General features: G+C 37.8%; 1 protein-coding gene across 11 annotated transcripts in view; it reads left to right on the top strand.

The window, feature by feature from the left end:
• The window catches only part of NCOA7 (nuclear receptor coactivator 7), a 154524-nt gene that overhangs the window by 97539 nt on the left and 44523 nt on the right, over nucleotides 1-12462 (top strand). For 10 of the 11 annotated variants that reach the window (XM_082474556.1, XM_082474557.1, XM_082474555.1 and 7 more), the window contains 5 exons: nucleotides 3069-3182; nucleotides 3740-3865; nucleotides 5335-5519; nucleotides 9610-10655; nucleotides 11909-12077. In XM_082474556.1, coding sequence (XP_082330682.1) covers nucleotides 3069-3182; nucleotides 3740-3865; nucleotides 5335-5519; nucleotides 9610-10655; nucleotides 11909-12077 — 1640 coding nt within the window. The remainder of the gene's footprint in view (nucleotides 1-3068; nucleotides 3183-3739; nucleotides 3866-5334; nucleotides 5520-9609; nucleotides 10656-11908; nucleotides 12078-12462) is intronic. The other variant, XM_082474560.1, reaches the window with a different exon arrangement.

The raw sequence follows: 12462 nt of genomic DNA, 5'->3' as shown, positions 1-12462 counted from the left end.
AATATTGCCATTTGCAGCAACATGGATGGACCTAGAGAATATTATACTTGGTGAAATAAGACAGAGAAAGACAAATACTATATGATATCACTACACATGAAATCTAAAACATAATGCAAATGAGTCTATATACAAAACAGAAATAGACTAACAGATGTAGAAAACAAACTTATGGTTACCAAAGGAGAGAGGGAAAGAGAGAGAGACAAATTAGGAGTATGGGATTAACAGATACAAATGACTATACATAAAATAGGTAAGCAGCAAGGATTTACCGTATAGCACAGGGAACTATATTCAATATCTTGAAATAATCTATAGTGGAATATAATCTGAAAAAAATATATATAACTGAATCACTTTGCTGTACACCTGAAACTAATGCAATAGTATAAATCAATGATATTTCAATTAAAAAAAAAAGCCACACATTTTTTCCCAGGCTTTTAGTACTTTGTTAAACTAAATGAAATTGACATGTCATATAATTTTGCCATTCTCGGTTAATCCAGCAATTTTTTAAATACCTTCTGCATAAGATATTCTTATCTTTCTACTTGAAAACTACACTTAGCCAATAAATGTAAATGGCCCAGTCATAGGCAGATCCTTGCTGAGGCCAAGTTTCCAGTCCCATCTATAGAACTACTTGGTTGCCATGAGCACATTCCGGTTCCATTGTTGACTTACTAGACCATGTTCCTGCATCTCTACATTATAGTGACATTTTTATTCAGGATGTATACTGCTTCTTCTAAGTATAACTTCATTCAGGCAATGGTGGTATTCTTTGCATTTCTTTCAAGGGCAGCAAATGAAACCAACAGACCATAAATTGGCCAGTTTGTACTATCATGCTTTTGGTATTTATGTCCTTGTCAAAAGGAGATATTACTATATTGCCGATACCAGGTAATTGAGGGGAAATATGAATTAAAACTTTTTAAAAATTAATAAATTTTTATCTCTAGGAAAGTTAGATTTCAGGCACTTTTATTGGGTTTCTTATAATCTGGGGTATCGCTGCATAATGTGTAACTGACCCATAGCAGTGAACCTAGGCTTACTAATTCAAGGCTGAAGACTGTAGTCCTGGAACTTAGTAAAATAATTTAGGATGATTCCTTATTCATTTACTAAGTGAACTGGATTAAGGTCCAGTAGTTAATAGGAGATATAGGAACTGTTTTAATATGCCTACTTAAGGGTAAAAAGATAGAAATAGGTGCCCCAAAGCTTCATTTCCTTTGCCGCTTTAGTAACTATTTGACTTGGGTAAGTCACTTCCTTTTTTGACCCTGGTTTCCTTATCTCTGAAATGAGGGGTTGGGCTGCATTATCTCGGATGTCCCTTCTAGCCTTTACTGTGCTGTGTAGCCCTCATATAACTAAACAGTTATGTGCTGTTAGTTGTCCCAGCATCTAGCTCTACTCATGATTTTTCTGGCAAAGATAAGGAACTGAGAAGAGTGATCCAGGCTCACTTCCATGTTGAAGTAAGACATATTCTGACTGAGCTTCCCAGTGTTCAACTGTTACTTCTATCTACAGTGCAGTGAACTGTTTATGCATAGGAATTATCCCTTTGATTTGACATTTAGAATGTCAGACAGTAGAATCTCACACTATGTTGCCTACTGCTTGTCAAGAGCTCAGGTGCAAAAAAAATATTAATGGAGAATTGTTTGGAAGAAATGACATCTATCCATCCCTCTAGCCTAGATACATACGATAAATAAGAGCTGTATACTAAGACCATGTAATTTTAGCCTTCTGTAAATTGCTTTTATGGAACTCTAAACTTCTGACATTTTCCACTGACCCATTTTGAAGTTGTTATGAAGAACAGTCCTCCAAAACTGGTTATTGTATTTACTGTCAGTGTGTCATCAAGGACAAAGAGTTCACCGTGAGACACTTTTTTTTTTTAATGAGACTTCATGGGAGAATACTTGTACTTCTAAGAAACTGGTTTGTTTTTATTTTATGGACATTGAATTCTGTTAATTCATGATGTCTATCTCTTTGCATTGGTTATTTGGAAACTTAGAGCCAGTTTTATGGCCCACTTCTCCGTGAATGTTTGGTAACTTTGGAGCACATTTTCAGTATAATCAGTCCTCATTTTATTTCTCCTTGATGATGATTTTCCCACCTTTATCTTAATGTGTCTTTTGTTGTTGCCTCATTTTTTCTGGATTGAAGAGAGATTTAAAATAACTAAAGTTAAAATAGAGAGATGACTGGAAGGTTGGAGAAGAGTGAATAACACTGTTGAACAGCTGTTACATGATTTGCTCTGAATTATGTTTTATAACATTAGAGGTCATTTTAAGACCGTTTTTGATATAATGCCAGAATGTAGCCATGTCGCGTGAAAAGAGTGTTGAATAACAGGATCACAATAACATTTCGGGAACCAGAATATTTTACAGAAGCAAGCTATTTAGTACAATTTAGGGGATTTTATTTTACTTTTTTTTAGATAACCTAAACAGTGATGGAAGAGAAAGTTTTGATTATTGATACTATCTTGTACATTGATACTATCTTGTACAGTTTATCATATAAGGACCTTACTGCGTTAACACTCAGGGCCTGCTTAGAGTTAGGAAGCCTAGATGTGTCCCCTTTCTTCCTGACACAGGAATTATGTTTAGAAGCATGCCATGCGGCTCTCTCCTCTATTCCCTTGTACTATTAGTACCCTGCCCTGGAAGGCTCTTCCCTCCCTATCCAAATCCTATGTATTGTCCAAGGCTTCACTTGGACCCAGCTGCTTCATGTGGCCTTTGCAGAATACTCTCCCACTTTCCTCTCCCCTCTGTGAGCTCCTGCAGTGTGTTCAATACCCTTTGCACTGCACACACCTGCACACATTCATATTGCTGAGTATAGTTTCATGGATTAGTCTGGAAGACCCCAAGTGGCTCATGAGTTCTGTGACAGCCAGCTAGGTCTTAGTCACACACCCAGCATGATACTGTACAGAGAGTAATTGCTCTAAACACTGCCTTGTGGTTTGCCCGATTCCTGGGACTCACCTAGCTTGTCTTTCCCATTCTCAGGTTCTTTTTGTGCCAGATGCCAACTTTCCTTCCAGTACCTTAAGGTTATCTTCATCCAGTCCTGGTGCTACTGTCTCTGCTTCATCATCAGATGCAGAATATGATAAACTGCCTGTATGTATTTCATTCATGCGCTGAAGTTCATGTTTCTCAACAATGGTTTTGAGTTATTGCAGAATTCTACATGTTATTTTTCACAAGAGTTCATCTGAAACTCTCCTCCCTCGACAAGGTGGTGGGGTTAAGTAATTTGTCATTAGTTGAGAGAAGAAACCTGTTCACATTTAAGGTCTCAAAGGCAGAAATGCATGTCTTATTTATGTAGAAGTATGAAGTTAAACTCTCAATGAGACCAATAATTTATCTGTACTACTTTACTCTTTTTTCTAAAGAATTTGAACCATGAGTCCAATATAAATTCTTTCATTTAAGGTATTTTCTAAAGGCACTTGATGAGGCATTTTTATGGGTTCATACATAACGTGCTTTTTAAAAATCTTAGTTTGATTTGGGTGATATTTTTGAAGGTTGAAAGACATATGCCTTTTTTTATGTTCAAGTTAAATAGGAACAGGTTACTTACAGGGAACGTAGATGGCTTTATTCAAATAAATGAATAATCTTTTGAAAAAGTGCTTCTATTTGATTTTGGAAGTTTTTGCTTTCTTAAGGATGCTGACTTAGCAAGAAAGGCCTTAAAACCCATTGAGAGAGTCTTATCATCCACTTCTGAAGAGGACGAGCCAGGCGTGGTAAAATTTTTAAAAATGAATTGTCGCTACTTCACCGATGGAAAGGTATATGGCTATGCAATTTGTTTCCTTTTCTTGGAGTCTATGGAAAACTAAACTAGTTCCAAATTACTGAAGGCAGGCTACTTTAAAATATCTTACCCAAAGTTTCAGCTTTAAGATTTCACAACTGTCCATTAGTTTTCCCCTCTTGGATGCCTGGCATTTTACTTACTGAGGGAATAATAATCATCACGTTGAAATGTGATTCTTTGTGACCTTGGATTTATTACTTATATTTCAGTTCTTAGCCCGTAAATTGTTAGAGAGACAGTATAGAATGTGTTTAAGAGCAAATGCTGGAGTCGGGCTCACTGAACTTAAATTCCAACTCTGCCACCACTAGCTCTGAGACGATGGGCAAAGTATTTGAATTTCTTAAGCTTCCATTTTTCCTCATCTATAAAGTAGGAACAATAATAAAATTTAACTAATAGGGTATTAAAAGAAGAGCTTAGCACCTAACCTGGAAGATGGTTAAGTTCTCAACCTATTTGCCGCTAGAAATTCTGGTATGAAAAATGTCTGTTATATCGTGGTTTCAGTTTTTTGGTTGTTGGTGTTTTGTATAAAGAACAAATCTGACATTTTGTGAGCCTCTGAAGAAGGGGTGATATTGATATAAAGCGAATTCCTGTGCTCATAGTAGAAACTTCATGCCAGGTTCAAATGGTAGGAAAATACATTATTGATATGCACTTGAAACTTTTGCAACCAAGACTAAGTAATGCTGAAAGGCAAGACTTTTTGCCAAGGTGATCACTAAACTCATTAAGAGTATCAAAATAAATAACTTACCTAAAGGGAGTCGTTTATGTCCTGCTGTCCCTGGTAGATAACATCCCTGTGGCCAACAGGGTCTACCATGTAAACTGACCAAGTTTCAGACTTTAAGTACCCACCAAGCTACTGTTCTTTGCTTTCGGTTTCCATAGTTTGGATATATTCACTTTTGTCTGCAAAAATTTCCTACTCCTATTTGTGTCAAATTTTGCTGAATGTGGGCTTTCTAAGCATCTTAGAGCAAAATATTAGAAGTACAGCCACTCCCCTAGCACAGTACCAGGCACTTGCTGGACAGGTAGTGAATATGTGCTGAGTGGATTGTAGAGTACCCAGCTCTCAATTGGGAAGGTACCTGGGACAGCCCTTCTCATTTTACAGACAGGGAGTTGGCAAATCTGAGACATACATGTGAGACCCAAGATCCTACCACAATTGTACTATTGCGGCAGCCATGCTAGAACCAGGCTCAGCTGATTGCCACAGCGAGGCAAGCCTGTTTCTCTGCTCAGCATGCCGCACCCAACGTTGTATTTCGTCAGCCTGTTTTTTCCAGCCCTCGTAGAGGGGATGCAATTGCCCTGTTGGATACCGTGGTTCAGAAGGTCAATGGAATGGCAACATAAGTTCATTGAAGCTGCTATGGTGGTTGCATCTTGCCTGTAGCGACTCTGTACTGTCTTTTTCTTCAGGGTGTGGTCGGAGGTGTCATGATCGTTACTCCTAACAATATCATGTTTGACCCTCATAAGTCCGATCCCCTGGTCATTGAAAATGGGTGTGAGGAGTACGGCCTCATTTGCCCCATGGAAGAGGTTGTTTCCATCGCGCTCTACAATGACATCTCCCACATGAAGATCAAAGATGCCTTGCCATCGTAAGAGATCTTTCTTTGTTTACCAGAAAAAGGGGTATTGGGAGAATTAAATGCAATTAAAAAGTGAGGGCATTGGCAGGAGTGAGAGATTGTGTAGAGGTGAATTTGAAGGTAGAATATTTGTGCACTAAATTTTAAAAAATAGAAAAAGGAGAGGAAATGGAAATGATAAGGTCAATAAGGAAGAGTGAAACATTCAAATCAAAAAATCACGTAAAAATGGTATTTCTTTGGCTTATTGTTCTGAAGAGCAATGCATGTTCTTAATTTATGAAAGAATAAATGAAGTTTCTCTGAAAATATTTGTCTGAATATCGATAAGAGAATAGTATTTTCTCTTTGGTTTAGTTGGTAAGCAGAGTTACATTCTTCCTCATTCAAATTCTAGGATAGGCAATCTTCCCAGCTCGTGTTATTTCCTTAATCCCGTGTGGAGAGAGATTTGCGTGGACGTGCAGAGGCACTGCCCCTGTAGCCAGAATACCTTAAGTGGTGTGCAAAGGCTGTCATAGTAGTTTGTTTTGTCTCTGAAATGTAGATGGATATTACTTTAGTCCTGATTACTTTTGCCTTCTAAAACTGAGTTTTTTGATTTAAAGAAGCTCCCCATGAAGAAAGAGTTTAAGAAAACTCAGAGAATCGATTCACTTGTAGGGATAATCTGACTCTTTCTGTCATTTTGCCAGTGTGCCTATTTCTGTATACTATATATGTGCTAGCAGTAAAACTCTTTAGAAACTCTCAGTGATAGCAAGGTAAAGGCAAAGCAGTGGGTCCAACAGGACAAAGGGAAGCTAGCCCCTTGGACTCAGGAAAAGAAGGGAAGGTAACTAGGGAACTAACCCAGACACCATCCCTAGGGGTTTATGCCAGCAGGTTCCCCTGGACTTCTACAGTCCTTAGCATCTGATCCACTAGACCCTTACATTCCCAGCCACTGAAGGAACCACTGGAGCATGGTCACTGGGTAGTTTCCAAGTTCTGGCAGAAGTGCCTAGAGGTTTAGGAGGCAGTGTAGCAGACCAGGCAGTCCTGCATGATGATACCTGGGTTTCCCTGGCTCTGCCACTTATGCCTCCACGACCTTCATGAGTGACTGAATCTTGAGCCTCGGTTTTCTCATCTGTAAAATGGAATTAATAGTATTCTTCAGCTTGCAGAGCTGTTACAAGATCTAAAAGCATTGATATACCAAAACTCTTAGAAAATAACCTGATACCTAATAAGCATAGGCTGTTTATTTGAACCTTCAGTTCACATCTGAAACTCTAATCATTGTTCTGTGGGAATCTTTTATTCACGCAGATTGAGGCTTCTAATGCATCTTAGTGCGCGTCTCTTGTGTGGCAAGGATATGAAGATAAGTGGGTCACGGCCCCTGTCCTGCAGTTTACTGGGTGTGACAGGTGGAGAGAAGTGGTAATTGAACAGCACTGTAGATATAGACATGCACACGGCATTCCATGAGAACCACGTGAAGGAGTGTCCAGCTACCTTGGAATCTTAGATGAGAAGGAGGAGAGGGAGTGAAAGAGTTACTTTTGGGAAGAAATTGTGAACATGGGGTGACAAGAGGAAAGAAGATAAGAGTAGGTAAAGATACAGTTAAGTTTGGAAGTGGATAGACAGGCAGATAGGGGCATTTATTGCCCAATGATGGCTTCTAGTGGAGTAATACTGTTACATATCTTCAGCTTAGGATGTTAAGTATTCTTTTAATAATAGGGAAGGTACATTCTTACAGAAAGATTTCTCTAAATGTGAGATTGTGTTTCATGATCCGGGCCTAATGCTGTAGATGGGGGGAGAGAGAGGAGTTGAGAATTGGCTCCTAATATGTTGAAATTATTTCAGAATTGTACAGTGATTGCTACCATGGATGCAGGTATATAAAGACTTCTTAGGCTAATGAACAGTATGTGCACCAATGAGCAAAATAGAATGTGGTAGTGGAATCAGTGTGAAATGAACTTGGTATTGACCTCAGAATTCCATCAATTGTTTAAAGTAGTTTAAATTTCATTATTTGAAGTTGTATGGTAAAACAAGAAGTGCAAATTATCAGCTGCCACGTGCAAATAGTTTTTAAAAGAGTGTGTGTGTGTGTGTGTGCATGTGTAAAATCTCTCCATCCTCACCTTCAGGCTTTATATATTTTGTGTAAGACATTTTGTAACTCCAGCTGCCATGGAGACTAGGAACAGAACCACCGAAAGGCTTATTGGTCAGCATTAGGTCTCTGGCTGAGTCTAGAAAACATTAATTAACAGCAGAGCCAGTTGACACCACTATGTGCTTTGCCCCGGCAGAGCTTGGCAGTTGTGATGCAGAAAAAGAGATGGCTGAATTAATCCCGGCTTGGATTAGGTAGAACAAGAAGGGAGGGATAGACAAGAAGGTAATATAGGAGGCTGATTAGAGTGCAGTCGAATGCATTCTTTGTGGGGGTCAAGGTAGCTCGAGAAGGAAGAGATGAGGAAGGGGCCTAGGTGTTCATGGAAGATGGTTTTGCTTATTAATTTGCTAGTTAAGTATGTGAAAAGCTGGGCTTCTTTGTTACAGGACTTACTTTGGCCTTTAATGTGCCAAATGAAATTTTGGGTCTGAAAATGGAAATTATACTACATTACACTAACTTATTGGACTCTAGGATTGAAGCATCTTTAACATCTCCTGAGATGCTCATGTTGAGCTGAACACTTTTGTATGTGCAGGTTCCTGCAGAGCAGAGATACTGTCACAATTGTCTTTTAGCATATGGCGTTCAGGGGCTCGATGAATGATTATTGAATTGTAATGAATTATGAATTAGAGGCCTTTTAAAGCATTTGTCAGAGCCTAACAACTACATAGGCTTTTATTTTGTATCGGAAAAAGCATGGATGTTCCATGCAAGTGATTTATTCAGTAACTTTGGGGAGACAGTTCAAGTTCAGTAACATGAACTTCCTGGCACTGAGTTGAGTATTGTCATAAGTATTTCAAAGCCAGAATAATAAAGTATTACCTGAATACGATCTAGCCTTTTTAGAAAATTTATTTCTGAAATCCAAAAATGTTATTTTTAAATAGGGTTTTTATACCTCTGTGTTTTATTTAACCCAGTATCGACACTGAGGTAAGCAGAAATACAGATTTAAAGAAGTGTTTCTTGACAATTTATTTTGCACTTTGGAGAGCATGTTTAATCAATATTTTCTGTGTAAATCAAATCTGGGTAGTAAAGCATCTGTTATTAAGGAAAAACAATTAACTGTGTCCCAGTTTAAAATTTTATAGAAAAGTAAATTGAATGAGCTCTTACTTACAATAATTAGTATAACTTTCTTAACTCTTTTATTACAATATCAATTTTACTTTATGGCAATGAGTAACTGATAAAACCTCAAATCTGGGTAGTAAAGCATCTGTTATTAAGGAAAAACAATTGACTGTGTCCCAGGTAACTATAAAATTTTAAACTGTAAAATGGAGCAGGTGCTATATATCCACAATAATAGTGGAAATAATCCTCTTGCATCTCCTTCAGGAGTAGAAGGATGTCTTTTATTGGAAGCATCGGATCTTCCAAAATTATGGTTCAGTGTCAGTCATTTTATAGAGCAGTTAAATGAGTAGCTACTCAGTCAATGAGCCATTCAGAATTAATGTAGTTGGTTTATGTACTATTTTATAAAAAAGGAAAAGCCTTGAATATCTAAGGAATTTTAGTCATAGTACTGAAACAGTCCCTCTCCTTTGTCCTTCATGAAAATCAGAAACATTATTTCATCATTAAAAATCTGGTGGGTGACATCTCCATGTTCATAAATGACCTCAAATACCATTCATTTGCTTCTAATAGGATATGCGAGCAACTGTCATGGTTCTTTATTTTGCCACTTTTTATAGTTGATTTTATTTTTCATTTTGAAGTCAATTTCTGGATTTCATTTCCTTATTTTAAAGTCCTTTAAACATAAATTTAAGTTGTAATATATTTATGTTTTGGTTTTTGGTTGGGTTTTGTTTTGGTTTTTGCCTTTCATCCATTTCGTTTTTGTTTTTGTTTTTAACATTCCATGTGCACCCACCGTTTTTCCCCCCACAGTGACCTACCTCAGGATCTTTGTCCTCTGTACAGGCCTGGAGAATGGGAAGACCTGGCTTCAGAAAAGGATATCAACCCATTCAGTAAGTTCAAATCTCTCAACAAAGAAAAACGGCAGCAGAATGGAGAGAGAACCATCACTTCAGATTCCAAAACAACAAGACCTTTGGAGAAGTCAACAGAATACACAGAAAAGAAGCCCTCAGACAGCTCTGTGTCAGACAAGTTAAAGAAACTGGGATTCTCTGCAGAGGCAATCAAACGGTCTACTGCAGTAGCTAAAGTTAGCAAGGAACTTTCTGACACTCAGGCTGCGTTTGAATCTATAGCCAAAGAAAATTCTCTCTTAGGAGAAGAAGACGACTTCGTTGACTTGGAAGAAGTTTCTTCTCAAAATGATAGTGGAACGGACAAAAGAGACACCTCAAAGGAGTGCCTTTCTCTTGACCCAGCAGAGCTAAGGAAGACTAAATCACAAGTAATCAGTTCTACTACGGAAATGCAGGTGCAGTCAGCCCTGAACTTTTCAGGAACAGAGTGTGATGCTGAATTGAAGGGGACCCTAGATTTAGAAACCTGTGAGAAGCAAGATATAATGCCAGAGGTGGACAAGCAGTCTGGTTCCCCAGAAAGCCAGGTGGAAAACACATTGAACATCCATGAAGATCTAGATAAAGTTAAACTCATTGAATATTACCTTAATAAGAACAAAGAAGGGTCACAGTTACCTGATAACTTGCAGAAGGCAGAATCAAGTGATGGCAAAAGCATTGAGCCAGTGGGAATAGACATCACTCTTAGCAGTTCTCTTCCCCAGGCAGGTGATCCCCCAGTTGAGGGCAGTGAACAGCCAGCTAAAACCTGGGTGAAAGAGAGAGCACCCCTTCCATTGCAACGAGGCTCTTCTACAGAAGAAAATACGAATAAAGCGTATCCAGACTCCTCTTTGCAATCTACTCTGGACAACAGCTGCCAAGGTGCACAAATGGATAATAAATCTGAAATTCAGTTATGGCTCTTAAAGAGAATTCAGGTACCCATTGAAGGTAAGCCATTTTTAATTTCTTTATATTCTGTTGTATAGGCATATCTTGTTTTATTGTGCTTCACAGATATTGCATTTCTTTTTCTTTTATTTTTTTTTTTTACAAATTGAAGATTGTGGCAACCCTGTGTTAAGCAAGTCTATGGGCACCTTGTTTCCGACAGTATTTGCCCACTTCATGTCTCTGCGTCACATTTTGGTAATTCTTGCACTATTTCAGACTTCATTTCATTATCATGGTGATCTGTGATCAGTGATCTTTGATATTACTGCTATAGCTCACTGAAGGCTCAGATGATGGTTAGCATTTTTTAGCAATAAGGGATTCTTTAAGGTGTACCTTTTTAGACATAATGCTATTGCACACTTAACAGACTACAGTATAGTATAAACATAACTTTTATATGCACTGGGAAACCAAAAAATTTGTGTTACTTACTAGATTGCGATATTCACTTTATTGTGATGGTCTGGAACCAAACCCACAAATATCTCCAAGGTATGCCTGTATAGCTGCCTTCCTAAAACTTGTACATGCAATAGAAAAAGTAGTATAATTATTTGAGAACAGTATTTTCTCAGTAGGGTATATCTTTACATTAGAAGGTTTTGAACTGCATAGGTCCACTTATACACAGATTTTTTTCAATAAATACGAAATACAGTACTACGCCATCCATGGTTGGTTGAATCCATGGAGGGCCGACTCTAAAGTTATACACAGATTTTTAACTGCACAGGTGTCAGCGCCTCTAAACCCTGTTTTGTTCAGGGCTCAACTGTAATTGGGAAATATTAACAACATATGCTATCTATTTTGAACATTAAACTATGACATAGAATTCTATTTCAAAAGTAGTTCGCTTTTTTACATCTTTCAGGTAACTTTCCTTTTTCACTTTGAATTTCTAAATCTTAAAGGAGTTTTAAAAGGTTTTTGAAGGTATTTCAGTTCTAAACTGAATTGCGTTATGGTATGGTTGGGTCCTCAGTACTGTTCATTAATATGTATTCCTGTGGGTTGTCACAATTCTCCACCCTTTGCTGTTTTGTGTGTTGGTTTTTATCCTTATTCCTAGTTTGTAGCATCTCATGTGATATAGACAAACCTGAAACGTCCAAAGCTTTTTCCTTTTGTGCTAAAGAAGATCTGAAAAATTTAATTAGTCCTAATATGACAATGTTGTATGATGTTTATGCCAACTATCACCAATATCGTCAATAATGAGGAAATTTTCTTCATGTGTGATTCAGATATACTTCCTTCAAAAGAAGAGAAAAGCAAGACTCCACCCATGTTTCTGTGCATTAAAGTGGGAAAACCAATGAGAAAGTCCTTTGCCACTCACACTGCAGCCATGGTCCAGCAGTATGGCAAACGAAGAAAGCAACCAGAGTACTGGTTTGCTGTTCCTCGGGAGAGGTGAGTGTGAGCTAGAATGGGAATTCTGTTGGTCAAGTAGATTCTACTTGCATCTTGATTTTTAATTTAATCTTGAAATAATTTTATTCTTGAATAATAGGTTTCTCTTAATTGTACATTTTAGAATTTCTAGAAGGATATTATTTCAGTAGCTTTCTGCTAAAGGGTGTTTTCAATGTAGCAAATTTGAGATCATAGGTACTGTGTGCCGAACCACTTTCAAAACTTTCTACCCAGTTGAATTTTAAATGAAGGAAGATTGAGATATTCTAAAGTGCCAGTAATTGGAAGTGCTATTCTGTTGGGAATAAAGGAATATGATGGAGCAGATCCAAACCCCAAGTGCAATAGAGAGGCATGATTTTAATTTTAAAGTGCCTGTTAT

This window comes from Balaenoptera physalus, assembly GCF_965194825.1.
Source record: "Balaenoptera physalus genome assembly, chromosome: 9".
NCBI classification, from domain to species: Eukaryota; Metazoa; Chordata; class Mammalia; order Artiodactyla; family Balaenopteridae; genus Balaenoptera; species Balaenoptera physalus.
This window is presented reverse-complemented; position numbering and strand designations above follow the sequence as displayed.